The sequence below is a fragment of the Arvicanthis niloticus genome, chromosome 3, assembly GCF_011762505.2.
Source record: "Arvicanthis niloticus isolate mArvNil1 chromosome 3, mArvNil1.pat.X, whole genome shotgun sequence".
Taxonomy (NCBI): domain Eukaryota; kingdom Metazoa; phylum Chordata; class Mammalia; order Rodentia; family Muridae; genus Arvicanthis; species Arvicanthis niloticus.
In genome coordinates this window covers 75,589,249-75,611,436 of record NC_047660.1, presented here as the reverse complement: position 1 = coordinate 75,611,436, position 22,188 = coordinate 75,589,249, and the positions used below count along the sequence as shown (strand labels likewise).

The 22,188-nt window shown below is 41.5% G+C and overlaps 1 protein-coding gene across 3 annotated transcripts in view; it reads right to left on the bottom strand.

Moving 5' to 3' along the window:
- The window catches only part of Lrmda (leucine rich melanocyte differentiation associated), a 1,001,791-nt gene that overhangs the window by 523,643 nt on the left and 455,960 nt on the right, over positions 1-22,188 (bottom strand). Inside the window, exon 1 of one of the 3 annotated variants that reach the window (XM_076931236.1) lies at positions 20,043-20,145. The exons of the other annotated variants lie outside the window; for them this stretch is intronic. Within the exon in view, the coding sequence (XP_076787351.1) occupies positions 20,043-20,077 (35 nt within the window). The 5' untranslated portion in view covers positions 20,078-20,145. Of the gene's footprint in view, positions 1-20,042; positions 20,146-22,188 lie in introns of those variants that run through there. 3 annotated transcript variants of the gene reach the window in all.

The window sequence follows — 22,188 nt, the reverse complement described above, 5'->3', positions numbered from 1 at the left end:
CCGAGTCACTGACTCTGCTGTATCTCCTGGTATATGTTCCCAGCCCATCCTCTCTGGCCCTCAGCCTCACCTTGAGATTGATTCCAAGCTCTCTGACACTGTCCACACATCCCCACTGCCAGTTACTCAAACCTAAACAAGACCTATCTTATTATCATTTGTTCAGTCTCCAATGAAAGCTCTTAGCAACCTTGGGAAAGCATAATGTCAACAACCTCAACACCCATCACTGTAACTGAACCAGATATGGCAAACAGTATCACTTCAAATGCCAGCTCCAAATTCACTGAGACAGAATGATGGGCCCCTGGTAATGTCTACTAGGGTGTACATCACAGAGTAACCCAAGGACTAAATGATAGGAATGTGCAGGGGCAGTCCTAGACAAAACACTGACTAAGGGAAATCAAGCCCATTTCCCAGGCATGAGAAATAGCAGCCCAGGAAATGCACATAGATGGTCAGCTTCTATCTTTGTTCATTCCCTCCCTCCCTCCCTCCCTCCCTCCCTCCCTCCCTCCCTCCCTCCCTCCCTCCCTCCCTCCCTCAGCACAATAGGAATCATCCTGTGTAAAGGCTAATGCCAGGCCATATAGAGGTAGAAGAACAGATTACCTAATGTCCTTGACCCTGGTAAGGCTTACCAGCTCCTAAGTCACAGAGATGTGAGTATTGAGTGAGCAGTGTAACTAGCAGTAAGATGCTTGGTTACTTTGATATTGCTGTGATAAAATGCCACAACCAAAAAAATTTATGAAAGAAAGTATTTCATTTGTGGATTAGAGTTTGGTGGGGGGCTGGAGGCTGTGATGGCAGAACAAAAAGAAAGCTAACTGGAAATGGCACGAGTCCTTTGAAACCTCAAAACCCACTCACTCCCAGTGACACTCTTCCCCCAATAAAGCCAAACCTCCTAGCCCTTCCCAAACGATTCCTAAACTGGAGATCAAGTATTCAAACATTCTTATTCAAATAATGACATTCTACTCTGTGACCTACATAGGCTCATGACCATATCATAATACAAAATTCATTACATAATGTCCAGCTTCAAGAGTCACCATAGACTTTCAATGTCAACACAATATAAAAGTCCAAAGTTCAAAATCTCTTGAGATTAAAAACTCTTAATCACAAGCCTCTATAAAATAAAAGATCAAACTACATATTTCCAGCATACAGAATACATAATACCACTCCAAATGGGAAGAATTGTGGCATGGTGAGAAACTATTGGACCAAAACAAGACTAAACCCAGCAGGGCAAACTCCAAATTCTGTAGCTCTATGCCTGATGTCAAAGGGCTTAGAATCTAAGTGGTTCTCAATCTGTGGGTCATGACTTCTTTTGGTGTTATATATCAGATATTCTGTATAGCAAATGTTTACATTATGATTCATAACAGTAGAAAGCTTACAGTTATATGCTAGCAATGAAATAACTTTATGGTTGGAGGACACCACAACAGGAGGAGCTGTATTAAAGGAGCACAGTGTTAGGAAGATTGCCCTTCTGGCATTGGTGCGTGCAACATATTTCCCTTTCTTGAGCTGTTTCTACTCCTTGTCTGCAACTCTCCCTGGCAGATGTCTCATGGCCCTGGCATCTCTAACATCTTGGGGCCTTCAATGCAATCCCAGCTTCACTTTCACAGACTTATTCTATAGTCACTCAGGAGCTCCCTGAAGGACCTCCAGACATGCCACATGTATGTCCTCAGTAACTTTCCTCCATGATTAATAAAGGAAGATTCCACAACCCCTTTACTGATATATTCATTTTGACACTAAAGCCAGAAAGACATGGATGACACTTCCAAGTTTGACTGCCTACTTGGGATGGAGCCTGGACCCCTTTAGTTTACATTTGCAGAAGCTTTGATTTCTTACTGCTTTTTAAGAGCTGGGGATTCCTTAGCTGTTTTCTTTTTACAATCTGGAAGTATAACATGGTGGGTGCCATCCCCGAGGGTGCCATTTCCTTAATTTCATTAAGCATCAGGACTTTCTTAAACTTTTCTTCTCTTTCACCACAAACCATGGCCCCACCATTAAATTCCTTGGTTCTATACTGTTCCTCAGACTGTGGGAAATACTGTAAGGAGGGGAAATGGAAGGCTCAAACCATCTGAGGTACCACTGTAAGTCGAGGATCAGAGCCTTGGTCAAAGCCTTCAAGGAAAATTCAGGGAGCTTACAGCTGTTGGCAAAGGGTTATGGGTACCTGGTCATGAGACAGGTGTAAGAAATGAGGAAAGGTCTCAGGCTTAGCCTCTAAATGCTGTAACTATCCACACATAGTTTCAAACAAGTAGGGGACCATGTGGTCCCTCTGGACTGAGACTGGCATCTTGGACAGGGTTCTAGGCTACCACAATGATTCTGAAATCCTCCCTTCTGCAGTTACAAAGATTAGAATTCTCCAGGATTTGTAGATGGGTATTCTACTCACCACCCCCAAGAAATCACAGTACTACAAAATGGTACCCTTGCTGTGTTCCACACTTTTGCCCTTTTCTAAGCATCTTGGGGTAAGGTGAAAGTTCTCCCACAGCTCATGGAAAAGGAGATGTGAACTGATACCCTTAGTGCACTACACCTGCAGATACAAAGACCACACAAATAGGCTGCTTGAATCAAGTAAGCTTTCCTATCAGTCGGGGTCCTGTATGTTGTGTCTGCTGTGCAGATCATCCCCATGTCCACATGGTAGGCTCCAAAGTGAGGCACCACACTTAAGCATCTTAGGGACAGTGCCATGGCAGTTCTATTTCTCTATGCTTCTCCTAGAGGCTCTTGAATTATCACATGATCTGCCCTTTGCCCACTCACTACCAAGGAAACCACTGGAGTCCATCTTCCTTCTAACTTCTTTGACCACTGCTCTTTGAAGTACGGGGGCATCCTCTGGGATTCTCTGAGCATTTTTCTCATCCTTTTAAGACTTTTACAGGAAGCCCTCAGGGCTCAGACATTACGAGGTGCTGTGGAGCCAATCGCTTGATTGCACCAGGAAGGCAAACTGATAGACCTTGGAATGGAGGCTCAGATTTATGGACTCTCAGGAGAGGCTTCTCAGAAGCAATGTCCCACTAAAGAGAAATATTTTTACCAAGTGACCAGCTGGTGCCAGTATTCTAGGGTACCCTTAGTATATATGTGCTTGATCTTTTTTTTTTTTTTCCTTCAGATAATAAACATTCTTTTAGACTGGTATTAGAAAAAAATAATAAAGCCATTAGAAAAAATAAGAATGAAAGAGATAGCCAAGTATGGTAGTACATTCCTGAACCATGGAGATAGAAGTATGCACAGAGAAGGAACTATCTCAAAAGAAAATGAAGGCAGGAGAGAGGGAAGAAGGAAGGGAGACAGGGAGAGAGGGAGGGAGGGAAGGAAGGAGGGAAGGAACAAGGGAAGGAAGGAGGGAAAAAGAAATCCTAAAATCTAGTCTAATATCTCTGCCCCCTCTCTCCTGTCTTTTTCTTTGTCTCTCTTTTTCTGCTCTGCCTCCTGCCCCCCCCCCCCCGCCCCCAACTTGGAATTTACAGTTTACAAAGAAAAAAACAAGGTTCTCAAAACTGGACCCATACTCATGTTACAGGAAGAAAAATAAAAGAACCAATGGATTTGGCTCCGTTCTGTTAACCATCAGCAATTATCTTCCTGTCAAAGCTAAAGCTAACAAATTTCCCCATATCCAGCAAGGCTATATCACCAACCGGACACCAACATCATCTGACGGCGGGTAAATCATCAGAGCAGCCGTGGGCCCTGACAGACAAATGTTCTGTCTCAGAAAATCCCAGCCTATCACTCAGAGGGGAAGGTTCTCTAGGCCAGTCTCTCAGAGAAGAGATTAAATGTTGCAGATTTGGTACATACAGTGGAAGGTAAGTCCTAAATATGAGAATTATTAATGGACTTTACTCCACTATTTTTAATCTGTTGTCAACTTATGCGCATCCGTTTTACCTTGGCCTGCCTTGTTGCCTGATGGGCCTAACAGACAGTACCAGAGTGTTATCCGCTGTTGTAATCAGCACCAAGACCACAAGAACAATGTCTGTCAACCCATCAAATGGGGATGGCTTTGACAATAGCAGTTTTGTTTTTATAATGAAGACTATGTAATAAATGATACCACTACCATGCTCACCATTACACTTAATGTTAACATTTATTTCATGACCTTCTTCCTGATGAGGATATTAGGTCTTAACCTGCCCAGGAGGAACGGTGCTGCCTTATCACAGGGTACTGGAATTCGGCTGGAATTCCCCAATGCTCCACGTGCAGAAACACATCTCTTCCCACTCTTAAAGGATACAGTGTGGCTGGTATCAGACTCCAAGACTTGCCCTATAATTTGAGTGAAGCTGCCTTTTACCCTCATGATCACCAACCATTCGGTAAGGGAGTGGAATTTAAGACATTAAGCAAACACCACTGGGGAGATCTCATCTGGGTTACAGGATGGATAAGTGTCTGCAAAGGAGCATGTTTCACTGCGTAATTTATGTCCTTCAAAGCCCCTCTATGAAGCCACAGCTGAAGCGGGAATAGTGGGGATCCCAAAAGATACCATTGCTCTCGATAAAAATACCATCTGCCTGGGAGGATAAACTTTATCTCTAAAATCCAATTATCTACTGGGAACATTGAAACAACCAGCTCTCAAATGCAGAAGAGACAGGCCACAAAGGGAGAGATTTGTGACTACCATGAAGCTCTCTGTACATTTGGGGGTGACACTACCAGCTTAACAGTCTGATACCATGAAATGTATGTGTGCTTCTTTAAAAATGGCTATAGACTAATTCCCTGAAAATGTGTCAAACACCAACCAAGCCTTCAATCAAGCACCTTTTCCAAGAATGTGGCTTTGCTTTCACAAGTGAGAAAAAAATTCCTTTATCCATCCTTTTTTTGGGGGGGGGGGAGGAGGGAGGACTTATGGACATGCCCAGGGTCATTCAGATGCAAAATAATGTGTCCAAGACTGGATCAAAATTAGGATCTCTTATATCTGAGGTCATTTTACCTTCCATGTCAGCACAGTCATCTGTGTTGGAGATTTCCCCCACTCTCCTTCTTACCTCTTTTCACCTTACTGAGGACAACCCACATCTGAACAAGCATGATGCCATCTGGAGATGGTTTCCTTGAGTAATATGTAAAGACTGAAATATAGAAAAAATTAGTTCAGAAGCCTCCACCATCATCCTATAGAGGTACTGGGTAGCACCAATGAGACTGGATTCCAGTGCTCTGAGCCTGTCTAACAACCAAATCATTGTTTTCCCTAAGAAAAAGACTAGGTAGTTCAGGCTCTTACAATTGACACATAAAGTTAGGTTGAAGGGTCATGGGTAATGGCCAAGTATAGAAATGTTGTATAGTTAAAAACTAATAAGACACCAAGATGAAGGGCAGGAGAAATGGGGAGCCATCTACTGTCAGGCAGAGAGGATTCTTACTTAGAGTAATTATTTCACTTTAACTTCATACTGAAGTCAAAATCGTTCCAGTAAGTAGAGAAGGATCTAGAAGATTGACTTCAGGTCTGGTTTTACACTTAACCAGTCACACAGTTTCAGGGAACTTTCCGTTCTTCCTAGCCTATTGTCCTAGGTGGTGACATCAAGGCATTTAGCCTGGAGTCTTAAGAAGGTTCCTCTAGTTCTGAAATGCTACCAACCCGTTGGTCCATGGATGCCATCAGTCACTCTCCAGAAAGTGGACGCTTGGCTAAGGAGAACGGTAGAGAGCATGAAGAAACAAGAACTCTACAGTGATTATAACACATGAAAGAAGCCCAAAAAAGAAGACAAGTTCAAAAACAAAGAGAATAGGTAGGCAAAGTGTTTGAGTTAGCACCAGTATTCTGGTAGGTTAGGAAGGGAGTCAGCCATCAGAGATCAAGGAAACTATTGAAATAGTAGAATCTTGGCATCTCTCATTTCTGATGCTCAGGGTGACCCTTTGTAATAAACTATTCATGAATGTGCTATATCAGAAATGTGGGCATAAGGGCACTTTCCCAAGTGCCACAAATGTGCACCAATTAAAGACTGTAGTCTCAAAAGACCCAAGCTTCATTATATCATTTGCACTGTGGCACTGGGCTCCCCTTTTGTGCATTTCAAAGGATCATAGAAAGAAAGATCCGAAAAGTAAGATCTAGTCTATCGAAATTTGGGAGGGAAAAAGGGAATACCTTATGTCATTAATATATCACCCCTCCTAAAGATTTATAAAAATATATTACAAGTCTATACCATGAAATCCAGTGTAGTGTTGCTCTACCTTTCTTTGGGTCAGTTCACTTCAATCTGTCTCTATCTCTAGTGTATGTAATCCTTTGCTTTCTCTATATAAACTTTTGCATCAACCATGAGTCTGTCTTCACAGAATATTCTGCTTTCATAAGATACAAACCAAGAACAAACACTTACCTACTTGTGGAATAGCCATAGCTCAACTAAGAACTTGATGGGCAGACAAAACATTGTTTTTCTCATCACACTTCTCCAAGAAGTTCTGGGACCTTTAACACATCCACAAATCACATGCTAACAGCCAAATGAATCTGCCATTATTATCCTCCCCAGGATTTATGGCTGATCCACCAATTTTCTATCTAGTCCTAAATCTTCTGTTTATTAAGGGAATTGCAAAATCACCAGGTACAGCCTCATGCTCCACTTCTACCCACAAATGGTGGTAGTTACATTTGGGGACTGGAAGACTACAGGTGAAAGTTCTTTAGCATGAAAGTGCATGAAACTGGAGCATTGAATAGCTCACTTGGTGAGAATAATATATTCTTATCCAAATGGGGACTTAAGGGGAGAAGGACAAGTTGATATACCAAGCAGCCAACTATTTGCTCTCTGTACCAAAATCATTAAGTGGAACATTCAAGAGGGAAAAAAAAGGAGACATTTCCTGCAGTGATGTTACTCTTTCAGTTGCCCTTACTGTTTCACTACTCTCCAAAATGGTTATTCTCTGATGTTTTCCTTGCAAATTCAACCAGGTACCCTACCCCCTGAGCATATCTTCCAGGAGGCACAGGAAGAGACATTCTCTGGGCCTAACAAGAGAAGTGCTTAGCCAAGCATTAGAAACTTTAGATCTATTTCAGAATCTTCAACAATGGACCAGCAAATGACCTTAGCAAACCCATGTCCTCTGGTAGAAGTTATTTGCCTATCTCTAAGATGGTGATATGTACCTTACCAGATTTCTATAAACTGGAAACTGACAAGTGATATTTGTTCTATAGAAATGGCATTTCCCCCACTGATATTTAAGTACCAGTGGATATACCTAAAGATTTTTTTTTTTAAGAATACACTGATACTACTACCTTCTCTGAGAAGATCTGAAATTCCTTATCTAGAAATTCCTGGGTGGTTTACAGTAGACTATGCTACCCGTTAATAAGAGTTCAGAATTTTGACATACTATGTTTTTAAAACATTATGGAGGACACTAGGAAAAAGAAGCCAATACTAGATAGAAGTTGACCCTTAACAAAAGTCTGTAGGGCACAATGGCTAAAGTATAAAGAGAAAATTACTGTGTTGTTGGCTGAAAGAGTCAGGGATGGATTGTGTTAATGATAGAGAAACTGGAAAGGAAAGAGAAAGACTCAAACAGGAGGACAATAGACTTGAAGGCACCACAGCATCGAAGAGCCATGACTACATTCTTGGACGGCCCTCAGTTTTGTATTTTCTGGGAACGTGACACAATTCAGGGAAAAGTAACGCCAAGGAATCTGATGGCAGGAATAGAGATCCCAGCTTCTTTACAGAGGATTATATTGTGGATTCAGCCAAGTCAACTGTCTGCTGGAAGCAAAAATCTCAGTGCACTTAAAAAGTGGGGGGGGGGGGGAGATTAAAAAAGAGGTAATGACAAAGTCTGAAACGAAGTGGTATCTATAATGAATAAATGTATTAGGAAAGGGAACATCTCATGAGAGAAGTAAATTAATAAGAAAATCAAATGCAAAAAATAAGAATTAGTAATATTCTACATGAAAAATATAAATAGTAAGCATGACTTTAAAAGGAAAATATTGAAAAGAAAGGGGCAGTACCCTTGATGTTAGATCAACAAAGAATATCACAATAGGAAACAGGAATAAATAAGAAGCAAAACACTATAAACAATATAGATATGCAAAGCCTGTGATAGAATTACAAATGGTCTAACTCACATATAGTTAGAGTCCCAAGAGGAGAAAACAGAATAAATGAGAACAGAAAAAAAGAATTACATATGTATGCATATATACATATATATTTGCAAACATATATGCATGCATACATATATGCATACTCATTTATAAATGAATAGAAACATTAAAAATTAAAATTAAAACATGCAGATGAGGAACTTAAAGCAATTCATACAGCACAAATTTAGAGCCAAACATAGCTATGAATATTACTGTCAAACTTTTGAAAAATCAGAGAGAAATCTTGAAAAGAGATTTTAAATATAGGGAAACAATAATTAAAAATTGACAGCTGTCTTCCTATGAAAACCAATGGAGGCTGTAGAGCAATGGAAAGGCGTCCCTAACTCTCCTCCATCAGTGAAGGTAACAGAAACATAATGTCATGTAGACAGGACCAGAATTTGCTGTAGGTTGTTTAATGTTCAAAGAAATCCTGTGGGCTGGAAAGACACATTATCAGATAAAATTTCTGTTCTACAAGAAGGGATGAAAATCAGTGGAAGTAGAATGCTTGAATGTGTTTTTCTCCCTTTTTCTCCCTTCAATTTCTTTCCTATATTTTCACTGTGTAAGCAAAGTTTTCAGTACTTCGGTATGGGAGAATAATGTGTTTATGAGTCACTAAACCACACAACCATGCCTGATCCATACAGGTTTTCCATTAATAATTGTTAAGTAACTCTTTGTGACTTGATTGTCAGTGCTGGAATAGGAAGCACTCCCAAGTTATTTTCAGCCCTATTATCCATAAAACCAAAGAGCTATGTATAGTATATTATGCATTAGTGCTAATAAGTTGTAAATATCTTAAACAGAAAGGCTTTATTTGATTTGCATTAATATGTTTACATCACCTAAGATGCCACATATAGGAGTCAACACATCACGGTTGATCTGTTAATATCTACTTGATTATCTCTTTGCTATCTACTAACAGTAATGATTACATAACTATGTTATAATTATTAAACAGATAGAAGTCTATAATTACTTCACCTGATTAGCATCTATTTCTCTGTAACGATATTTTTGCAAAAGGAAGCACAGAAGTTAAATGTGCGATTTTTGAAATTGAAACTAATTCTATCTGGCTGTGTTATTTATAGCACTATATTTTGTAACATTATAATAGTTCATATCCTACATAACTCCAGATTCCAAGACGATGAACTTTTTGAAAACTACCATTAAAACTCATGAACACAGAGAAATGATTCCATGATCCTCAGCTGCCAGCCAAGACTGTGTTATAATAAATGTCCTCAAATGAAGAGCCAGATTGTAGGGAAAAGGGACCCTGAGGATACAGGGTGCTACAACCAATTTTTCTCTTTACTCAGTCTACTATCAAGAAATATAACAGGTTAAATCCTCCAAGCTCCCACCGCAATCCAATGGAGTTTACCTCAACTATTGCCAAGGAAATATAAACAAATAATCATAATATCAGCCTTAGAGGTGTGTTTCTGATTAATTACTTACTAGTCTACCTGCCTTCCTAACTTCCCACATATAGTTATTTATCCTGTCCTCACCAGATCCACAGGAACTGAGATTTGAACACAAGTTTACTTTTAAGTGTGGTTGAATTTGACACAAATAAAAACCTATCTTGGAAGAGGGAATCTTAATTGAGAAAATGCCTCCATAAGATTGGCCTGTATCAAGTCTGTAGGACGTTTTCTTGATTGATGATTGATATGGAAGGACCCTGGATACTGAAGGAGGTATTATCCCTAAGAAAGCAAGCCATGTGGTACAATCTAGTAAGCAATACTCCTCCATGGCCTCTGTTCTTGCCTCTAGGTTCCTGCCTTGGCATCCCTCAATGGACTGTGACTAAGGATATATAAGTCAAATAAACTCTTTTCCTCCCCAAGTGTTTTTTTTTTTTTTTTTTTTTTTTTTTTGTCATGGTGTTAAACGACATCAATAGAAACCCTGAGACAATAACACATAGATGTAAATTATTTCAGATGCAATAGGTTATTATCAAAATATGTAATTATTTTCTTTGTAGTTAAAAGGTTTCTTCTAAACATTTGAACAGGGACTATGGAAAACAGCATAGCATTTGGAGGAACACCTGGGGTAACTGGCATAGATGAATGTCATTCAACATGTAGCAGGGTTTTGATATACTAAACATATCATTCACCAGCTGTGTATTGTGTGTGTGTGTGTGTGTGTGTGTGTGTGTGTGGTGGGTAGAGTTAAGTGTCAAAGTATTTGGCATCAGAGGAAGCAAAGATAAAGGAAATGAGTTTCCTAGTTAGCAATGACTGTCAGACTGACACAGTTTAGAATTACCTAAAGAATCTCATCTGCCTCAGTTGACTACTTGTATTTATCAGGTTGGTCTTTGGAAAACTCTGAGGGATTGTCTTCACTGTTAGTTGATGGAAAAGATGCCAGCCTACTGTGGGCAGAGCCATTCCCTGGGCAGGTGTCCCTTAGTGTTTATGAAAACTAGGGACACACAGGCCTGTGAGTGAGCCAATAAGCATAATCCCTCCACAGTTTCTGTCTTCATGTTCCTACTTCTGTACCTTCCCTGACTTCCCGGGGATGAACGGTGACCTAGAAGTGTAAGCCAATTAAACTCTTTCCTCCTCTAAGTCAATTTTGGTCAGAGCATGTAACTTTTATTTTTTCAACGCCTACTTTTAATGATGGATCTTGAAGGCTTTAACCTCCCTTGTAACCCACCACCCACCAGAGGTAGTGGAAATGAAACAATATGGGGGAAGTGGACCTGTTTAGAAAGGTTCTTTGGTGCAACTCCATCTGTGTTGTCTGGAAATTCGCAGTTCAGTTTACAAGTTAGGATCCACTTGCAAACATTTCACAGATACACCAGAAGTCCAGGTCAGTAGAGTCAGGAGAGCAAACAGGAATGGTGGCACTACTTAGCAGAGACAGCTAGGCCTCAGCCTCAGCACGAGTCAGTAGGAGGGACCCAGGGGGACACCAGAAAAAGTTCTTGGCTGTGCCTCTCTCAGCAAAATGAAGACTCAGAGACCAACAAGTGTTGTACAGCTAGCTCTGTAATCAAGCCTAGCTCAGCCTCCATCACTGCCTGTCCAGTCCTATTTGTACTCTTCAAACATCATGTATCCCCCACAGGTCTTGCCTCAGCACATGTCTTGCCTCAGCATGTGTGTCTGTTTCAGCTGACACACTCTGCCAATCAGCTTGAGTCCACAGAATTGGCAAAAACCTGCAGCACATCACCAGAAGTTTTTTGGTGCATTTCTCTCTATGGAGTCCCGAAAACTGCAGCTCAACTACACAATGTAAGGCGGGCCAATACATGCATGCTTTTAGTAAAGAATCCCTCACCACTTGTCCTTTCATGTGCTTGCTTTAGCAGAACATCCTTTCTCCTGTGTCTGCTTCAGTGAAACATTCCTTTACATGTCTGCCTTTAGCCTTTCACCTGTGTTCACTTCAGCTAAACGTTCCTACATATGTTTGCCCTAGCAAAACACCATCCAACACAACCTACTCTCCAAAGAACCCTTAGTTTCCACTTCAAAGGCATTTTCTCACAGCAACAGAAAGAAAACTAAGATACTGAGTGTGGTGGTTTGGATGAAAATGGCCTCCACAGGCTCATAGGGAGTTGCATTATTTGACGATATTAAGACATGTGGCCTTGTTAGAGTAAGTATGGCCTTGTGGGAGGAAGTGTATCACTGGGGGTGAGTTTTGAGGTTTCAGAAGCTCAAGCCAGGCTCAGTTGGCTCACTTGCCCTCTTCCTGCTGCCTGCCAATCTGGGTATAGAACTCTCAGCTCCTTCTCCAACACCATGTCTGCCTGTGAGCCATCACGCTTCCCCCCATGATAATGGACTAAGCCTCTGAACTGTAAGCCAGCCCCAACTAAATGTTTTCCTTTGTAAGAGCTGCTGTGGTCATGGTGTCCTTTAAAGCAATAGAATTGGTAAGACAATGAGAAAGCCCTTATCTCATCTGCATTGTCATGGATTAGAGTAAAGGACCTGCCTGAGTCAACTCTATATACTATCATTTTTAAAAAGAACACATGCAAATGCATAAATCACAAAATAATAATACAGGCTATAGAAGAATAACTATAGAATTTTAAATCTCTAAATATACCAGTGGGACATGGAGTAAGAGAACATGAAAGAGAAGCCTAAGAATCATGAAATTCTTACTCTAGAGAAATATCTGAATATCTCCATCAAGCATAAAGAAAAGATATCACATTCCTCAGTGGCTAGCAGGAGAGCCTGGCTGCTGTCCATAGCGTATGCTAATTAGAAGTCTCTGATCTTTACAAGTGGCCCGACTGAGCCATTCTGGGTGTTTCCCATAGCTGTCTGTTTATGGAATGCTCTGCATTCCAGTGGCTGTCTCTCAGGAGAAGCTCCAACACCAACCAAGACATAGGTCTGCAAAAAGGGATGAGGTCCAGGAAAGAGGCCACCATGAGAGGATGCCAGTGAGAGGCTAGCCTCATTCCTGAGTCCCATGAGCAGGTGAGAGAACTCCCTGATGAGCAAACCACAGGACCAACACCAGTCGCCAAGGAGCTTCAGAAAGCAAAGTGGCGATAAAAGCTTTACAACTACCCCTCTTTACGCTGAGTGTTCTCTTTCTAAATTAAAAGTCGTTTTCCATTTTTAACAGCCCCAACAATAACACTTTATAGAGCACTCTCTTTTCACGGAGCACTTTATAGTCATTAGTTATTTAATCCTTAGAGGTGTCTCGGGGGAGACCAACGGGCAATGGACTCACTCACCTCTCCTTGCTCTGCTGAGCCCATGGGAGAGCCTACAAGCTGGCTGCAGGTGGCAATGCTTCTATCCTGGGGGGTGAAGAGGGGCTTCACCCAAGCTAATTGCATTTGCTGTGCTTATTGATATTTGCAGAGCGAATATTTTTAAAACCCTGTCAAACTGTTTTCACCATGAGAGCCACATCTTGCCTCTGTTCCCCCTTTACAGACAGCAATGCGAGTTGTTCAGAGTGGTAAAGATTTTATTACAGCCTTCAAGTTAACAGTCCCTCCAAAATGTGTTTGTTGCCTGGAGAGGCAAGCAGACATCACCAGTCCGTTCAGATATAACAAACTCACTCTGTGAAATATCTACCCAATGCTCAGGCATTTCTATTTCACTGAGGCTGTTTCCCTCAGATCCAACTGCAGACAATTTCAGACCTGCCATACAGACACACACAGACACATACACACACACACACACACGCACACACACTAAAATTTCCTACCTGTTCTCCATAATTACCTCATTTATTAGATATTTATAGAATATCCACTACAGGCATGAAGCTGCTAAGCACTACAGGGATACAGTTACAGGTACGTGGTACAGTTACATGCGCTTGAGATCCAGCAGGCTGGGAGTAGAGATGAGAGGACAGACAGTTACTGCCACATGGGATGCAGAGTGAAAAGCACTAACGAGGCACACAGATACAACAGCACACAGGAACTCTGAGTGCGCACACTCACTTTAGATCTGTGGAGGACCATGGCGACTTCACAGAGGACATGGTTTCGAAACTGGACCTTGGAAACTGGACAGGAACTAGAACTGTAGGGCAGAGAGGGCACAAGGTGGATCAGATGTCTTCACCACAGCATGGCACCAGAAATGAAACAGGTTGGAAGTGGAAAAGAGGAATAGTTGGAACAGTCCATATACCAGGTGTGGATTATGAAGGCGTTTCCAAACTGCTTTACTCAAGAAGCCTCCTGCCTACTGTAAACCTCTGATTCCTTCACTTCTTATTTTAGCAATCGCCTGAATTGCTTACATCCCATCGCCGCCACTGCCTCCTACCACCAGCATGTAAACCCCATTTAATTCGACTGCAAATCCATTGCTTGGCACCACCTTGTGTACTCAATAAACACCTGTAGAATTAATTCTCCAATTAACTACCATGCTATAGAACCTGAAAAAGCACTGACTCCCAGTTCCCAGTGTTTGTTTCTGGAGCCATGTGGTGCTCTTCATCCAATCCCTTACTCTCTGCCACATGATTTGGAATGCTGAGTTTTTTAATCTTTCCTCTCTGGTACCTCATGTGACGACACAAACACATTAAGGTATCATATAGTGACAAAACATCCTGCAGTCCCCTCTGGAGGCCCTTCTCCCATGGCTATGTAGCATATGAGCCCAAATGTCAAATATCCAACTAGTCTACACCTGACCCAAAGCCAAGAGAATTGCTTCTAAGTGGAATTACTGTAAGGTTGCAGCTAAAGCCTAGAAGGGGGTGATAGGAGGTACCAAGAGATGTTGAGAAATGCTTCCTTCCCAGGAAGAAAAGAAATAAAATATGCCAACTCCCTTCCCCTGATTTTACCCACAGTTCATTTCTTCTCAAGCATCCCAGTGAGAACTCTCGGAAGACGTCCCATATTCAAGCACCATGAGGCAGACCTTTAGAAGAACTTTCCACGAGAAATGACAAATACGGAGCAACCTCAAAAATTGAAAAGATGGAGATAGGTCTCCTGTCTTTGAGGTCACCCCCACAAGAACTGTGAAAAAAAAAATACAAACACTGCCAATACAGATCCCTCCAAACAGCAACAAAATCCACTGTAATAGGGGCAGGATTCCCCAAAACTTAATGCAGTTCTGTGAAATCTGATGGTTCCATTCCACTAGACCCTTGTGTGTTTAAAGCAGTGGCTAGCCATATACTCATAGCTGGGTCCACAGGTCTCCCAGGGCCTCTGACAACTGAAAGGCATTTCTTCACCCAAAATATATTCTTAGGACAGCAGGGATAATTGAGACAGAATGCTAAGCCAGTGTGATTTTAGGGAGATCCATCTAAAAAGCCTAATCATGGCTAATTCAGCGTTTGAGGCCACCCTGGGATTTCATGCACAGCACCGGTTTCACTGAGGTAATTGGTGCTATTGAAACAAGCCCAGGCTCTGTAGTCCGCAGCTTCCCTCCTCGCCTCTGGGCACGAAGAGGATCAATATTTGTTAGGATTGCTTCTTGTTCCAACAATGTGAGATTTACAATACTAGCTGGGATTCTCACTTTGTCTTCACACAACTCATCAGCGGAACCCAATTACTAACCTCAGACAAACAACATTAACATGAGCCTCTATGCTGCTTTATTGCCCTTCAGCCAAGTCTCATTTCAGGGTCTTCAGGCAGTGCCACTATAACAGATACTACACTTTAAAGTGTGCTCCGAGGAATAAATTCTCAGTCTTTCATTACTCGTACCTTGATTTACTTCATATCATCTTGCCGCTATAGACAAAGATAACACACTGTAAATTACAGCCATCCTGTCTTGTAGTTTCAGAGGTAGGGGGAAGGCAGGGAGTGAAGCTTGGGCTCCACACACAATTAGCAGTGGCCCAGGCTCAATCGCTTCTGCATTGTCCACAATGAGCTGGTATTTCTTAGGACCATTCGCAAAGCCTCTCCCTACCATCTATGTTACTACCCTATCAGAGAGCCTGTTAAACTAGAGAGAGAGAGAGAGAGAGAGAGAGAGAGAGAGAGAGAGAGAGATATTGAGATTGAGATTCAAAGCTAAATGAATATATATGGTTCCAGCTATCTCTCATCTTACCCTGTTGCAGGCTAGCTGCTCTCACATACCTTGATTTTGGAGGGAATGTGGCAAATCTGTTCACTGAATAAACCATTCTCTAGTAACCAAATTTCTACTACTAAATGTTTATTTTAAAAAGAACTAGCAAATAAGGTATCCTTTTCCCATGGCATCACCTTTTCTACCTTGAACCCTTGGCTAAATCAGAGCTGGCTACCTTTGCCTGGAATTTCAACTCAAGAGCACACCAGGGAAGGAGGCATGCATACACACAGTCACTGGAAAAGTCCTCGGAGTTAGCTGTAGCAGTACCCCCTCACTCGTCCTACAATTTCCTCCATCCTCCAACCTATTCCAGCAGCGGATAACTAAGAACATTAGTTTTATGGGACTTGTCAAGCTCAAATGAAAAGAGAGCTAACTTTAATGACACTGCAATTAATCGCCCCAATAGACAGACAGCTAAAAGACAAGATATTGACTTCATTAAGGATAATGTATTATGTCATTAAGTTGGTAGGGTCACCTTGTGTATCATACATGCCTGCTAATATATTGGCATTTTCCACAAATAAGATAAATTCAGATATGACTGATAAAGCTGATTAGAAAATGTTTAATCTAAAGAGGCTACTTTCCCTATATACCCATGCTCAGCCCCAGGAGGAAGCAGAGCTAGTAAGGAGCTACTGCAGGCCCAAGATGATCTCAAATACCAGATCCATCTCATTTATAAGCCAGCCCTTTCCTCTTCTTCATTTCTACTGTGTAAGAGATGCCTCTGTAATGAAAGGTGGAGGGCTCTGGGCAACTTGACAGCTCAGAAGCCTGAGTTCCAGACAGCCTTGTTTGTAACCCACCACTTGTTTCAGTCTTAACTTTCACAATGCCCCCAGACGACTCATGGGAAAACAGGCACACATGTGAGGGGTGATTTTGGAGCCTCGGGGTTAACCTTTCAGGACCATGTCCACACAGCCACTGCTAGCGAGAGACCTCAGGGTAGAGTGCAGCTTCAAAAGGAAATCATTCTTTCTAACAAGTTAACTGCCCTCCAAGGTGTATCTAAAGGGAGTTGCTGGGCTTAAAATAAAAGCATTTTTCATTTAGAGTAGAATATTCACAAATTAAGATACATGCACCAAAGCTTTTCCTAGTGTTTGATTTCCCATAAATAAAATACAGCTTTTTTTAAAAAAAAAAAAATTTATCTCTTCAATAAATTCAACACGAAGGGAAGAAATGAAATCATAGTTCAAATGTTGTTTCAAGCTGAAGAATTCCCACAGAGAGGAGCTTGTCATTCCTAGAACTGGTTAACCGGATCCATTTTATCCAGTGTGTTATGCTTCTCCTTGGCTTAAGTAGTATAGTTTTTACCCATTAAACTGAATGATGGCTTCATAACATTTCATTTGATCTAAGTAAAATGCTCATTTGTAATGCAGGGCGAAGCCCCAGCAATATAAGGATGAGAGATAAACCAAAATAAAGATTAGTATACAGTGGTAATTGCTGTATAACATCCTGAGGTATATTCCTGAGTGAATGCTACATTCTGAATATTGTGCCTGCCCCATTCATGCTATACCAAGAGCACACCAACCCTGGGTGATGGTGTGAGGAAGAGGGGCCTTCAGGATGTGACCCGATCTTTAAGGGTACAGCTCTCATGAATGGCATGAGTCCCTTATAAGATCGGGCCCAAGAGAGTTTTTTCACCTTCCATTATGTAAAGACATAGGAAGGAATTGCCATCTGTGGACCAAAGGAGACCGTCTGTCAATTCTGGACCTCTCAGACCCCAAATCTGTGAGAAATAGATTTCTGTTGTTCATAAGCTACCCATCCTATGATATCTTGCTATAGAAGACTGATGGGTTAAGACAAGATAAATATGAAATATGCTTAGAAATACTAGAAAATATATATATGTATATATATTTGTGTTTTTTTCATTGGAACATAGAGACACACAATGCTACGTATGTGTGATATCTTACAGACAAAGATTTATAAAAGAAGATGAAAATGGGAAACACCTTTCTAAACTTGACAAGGCAGATGGCCTAGAAGCCACTTCATTCTCACTTCTAATCAATCTTTTAAATAAAAATAAATAAGTAAATGCAAAAGGTGAAATAGAAACAATCATAAAAAAGCAGGCATACCCTGTATATATACATATATGTATATATATATATTCTTAAAGACTTGTTTTTTGTAATTTATGCATAAGAATGTTTTGCTTACATGTACGTATATGCACCAAATGTGTGCCTGGTGCCACAGAGGTAAGAAGAGAGCTACAACACATCCTCTGGAACTAGAGTTTCAGATGTTGTGAAACCAAATCTGGATCCTCTGGTAGAGCAGCCAGTGTGCCTAACCACTGAGCAATCCCTCCAGCTCCACAAATATATTCTTAGACAAGGAGTATAATATTGACCCCATGCATTATATATCAGAAAAACAATCCAGTGACCTACCCTGTCACTTCTCAGAAGTATCCCCATTTTAAAGATGAATATATCAAGCTCCATGTTAACTCAGAGAATAACTTGCAATCAATAATTCAGCACCACAGGCCTCTCTGTCACATCCCTTCCTGAACACACACACTTTTCATACTCCCATATAGAACTTTCTTGATTGTGTTTTTTTCATTGGAACATAGAGACACACAGTGCTACGTATGTGTGATATCTTACAGACAAAGATTTATAAAAGAAGATGAAAATGGGAAACACCTTTCTAAACTTGACAAGGCAGATGGCCTAGAAGCCACTTCATTCTCACTTCTAATCAATCTTTTAAATAAAAATAAATAAGTAAATGCAAAAGGCGAAATAGAAACAATCATAAAAGAGCAGGCATACCCTGTCTAGAGAAAAGAATAAAACTTCTACCCTGGTGCACAGCATCAAATATGGCGTACACACCCAACAACATTGTTGCTTCTTGTCGCTGCTACTGACATTTCAATAAGTGGCTGGCTTTCTTCCAGCCCTCACAGAGGACAGTGGGCCAGACAGCAGCAGGAAGCCCCTCAGTTGCTTGGACGGACATCTTTCCAGTGGTGTGAGGAAGATTCCCTGCTCCTCTGTGCTCCAACTCCTCACTAATTACCCACACCTGCATCCCTGGATGCCAAGCACCCGCTTTTAACCTGCACTCTCATCTCTTCTATTATTGCCATTAAGGTTGTCAAAACCAGAAGTTTGGAAACCCTTCCCTGTGACCTTGGCATTTCTTTGCAGGCTGAGTGTATTGGCATTTTTTTTCCCTTTGACTGCATCTCTTCTCATTTGTCATGATTATTGCTGAATTTTTCAACTGTCATTCCCAAACGTAAATCAATGGTTGTCTACTTCCCCTTTGTCATATCTGCACGGCAAACAGCCTTTCCCTTCTAAATGAAGCTTCCTCCCTTTCCATCCATTAAAAGGGGCCTGTCTGGAGGAGAAGTCAATCCTTTGTTAGGTCATTGCATTTATCACGCTTCCAATCAGTACCTGACACACTTATTCAGCCAGGTCTTCAACCACACAATCATTGTTCATTGGGGTGGGGGGCGGAGGCTCTGCTGTAATTTATTTATGCATGGTGTTTGTGCTATCCATCTTGGGCAGTTTAGAATTTTTTACCCCTGCCTTTCTTTACCTTGGGACCCTCCGTGAGTTGAGAGAATTGAGGGGCGGTGTGGCAGTGAGGAAGGGTAGTGATGAGGCCATGGGGGAGCTAAAGAAAAGAACAAGAGGCTTTGTGCCTGTGGGCCCAGCTGGGAGTAAGTTCTATAGACTAGGAGAAATAGAGGGTAAACTAAGAAATTGGAGCTGGGTAATGAGGGCTAGTAACAGACAAAACGGAAAATGGCATAGAATGAAATCCTATGATGCACTTCGTGAGCACAAAGCCCCATGGACATGATGGAAGCTTCCTCATGAGAAGGTTGACATCAACTGTCATATAGCACTAACAGAAAACCTGCTTTAACAGGGAAAGGACACACCCAGTACCTAAGAACTCTTGCCTCTTCCAGGAGGCAGCTTAGATCAGAATAAGCCAGTACACCAACCCCAGCGATTTCCAGATAAACACAAGACTGATTCCAATGCCATTTCTGGGCCGAATGGAGCACCTACACACTGGCCAAGCAGCATTTGAACCTCTGCATGTTGAAGACTTACCCTTTGTGCCTCCACTCCTCTAAGGCTTTGTTCATCACTCCGTCCCCCTCACTGGTCACCACTCTGCATTCAGTTGCAAGGAAAACACTGAAACAGAAGAAGAAAGGCCAGCTTCCCCCTTTCTTAGAAACACTGTCATTTTGTATCTAAAGACAACAGAGCCCACCTGACTTCTGATGGTCCTTCTTTCCCCCCAAGACTCCCATGCCAAAGACAAAGGAGGAGGCTCATTCTATGCCCAGGATATGAAGGAGATCTCTAAAGTAGGTGGTGCCTTGAAGGAGTCACTGAGCACACTTAAAACACAGTTTTATACCATATATCATGATGACGGATGAAGGCACACACTTCTGGGTCATTTTCCTCACATCAGTGGTACAATATTCCTTGGGATGCACTTTTGTGTAAACTCAGAATTCCAGGGCCACTATTTTTTGAACAGCCTGCCTCAGCTACTGAGCTAGTAAGGTTTGAGAGTGGCTGGTTCTCTGAGAGCTAACTGCTACTTGGGACCTTAAGAAGACTCCTGGCATGCTTATTCTCAGGGCATTTAAGCATGGTGAAGTAGGAAAGGGAACTCAGTCTCCTAACACAGCCTTGAGGCTTCTGGACATACAGCCCATCCACAGAATTTAATGTCAGGAACCTGAAATCATACCAAAGAAAGCATATAAAGACACTGGGAAAGACCTTATCATAGCCCTCTCTACTATGGACATTCTAATGGAACATCCTTCCACCCATCACATCAACACTCCATACAATGTATAAAACTATGGATCCAGAGAACCAGATGATCCGTTCTGACAGATGTATAACCAGAGCAGAATTATTGGTTCATCTATTTAATGTCTTTAGAGCATCTTATAGGGGCATGCTTTGCTTTCTGGACCATCTGTAACCGCCATTACTGTCAGGGTGACTGCTCTTAGCAAAGACTACATCTTATTTCTATTTTATGACATGACTACACTGTTACCAGAAGTCTACCTAGAATATGTGCTTGTTCTCAAAGTCCCCATTCAAGCATGGGTGTAAGTATTCCAGGGAAACCTTAAGCTATCCCCCCATTAGTAATGTATCAGAGCCAATTTCCATGGTTCAACTTGGAGTGACAGGTTGAGGGATGAAGAGTCTGGCAAATCTCACCAGCCAATCTCCTCCAGCATCCTCCTGGGACATCCCAATATCCTTTCAGCCTGACCATTTGCTTGAAAGTGATGCTGCAGGATGGTGACAGCTCAGATAAGGTTCCTGTCCACGACTTCCTTAAATTCAGACCCACTGTCAGAAATGATAGCATCTGGCAGGCCGTGTGCCGAAAGTACCTGTGATTATTTCAGAAAGGCAAAACTAGAGTGTCTGAGAGCACCTTGAATTGTTTTCAAAAAGAATCTCTGTCTGGAGAGTTGAGTGGAATTCAAACTGGTTCTTGACAAGAGTTTTGCTCAAGCAACATTGTAGTTTACATAACACATTTTACATATCCCAGTCACATGGTAGATTTATTCATCCTTAGCACTCTGCAACATTATAATCCATGCTGTACTCCCGAATGTCACCTTCAGTCAGTTGCTTAATACATAAAATTTACCAAACTGTTGCATGTGGAATGGCCAGGAAGAAGTGTCGAGTATGACTGAAAATAAATGACATTTTTTTAAGGTTTTGTTTGGTTTGGTGGGCAAGATAATTTACTCCAGCTGGTTGCTGAAAATAGTTGAGTCCTTCTCCTACTGTCTCTGTCTCAGTCCTTTGATCATAGCCAAATGGAAGTGGGGTCCAAGACAAGTCATTTACACCATGTGGCTGGATCAGCAAGGCCCCATGATCACAAAGCATTCCATCAAAGTCAGAAATGAGATCTGTGCCCAGAGAACACCACTGTTCAGTAGTCTTCCAGGCTCATAAGCAAGTACACTGATCCTGTGAACAAAGGGCATTATGTATGTATACATTAACATAATCAAGATTACAAATAAGAACTCTGAGAAACCGGCTGTTGGCAGAAGGGGTAATAGTTGTTTAAAGAGACAGTTAACAATTTCTCAGTGCTCACAGTAATAAGTATGGTCAGTTTCATGGACTGTGTTGTTGCCAAGGTAAGCAGTCTGCATGTGTCTATCACTCAATTCTCAATTGTTTT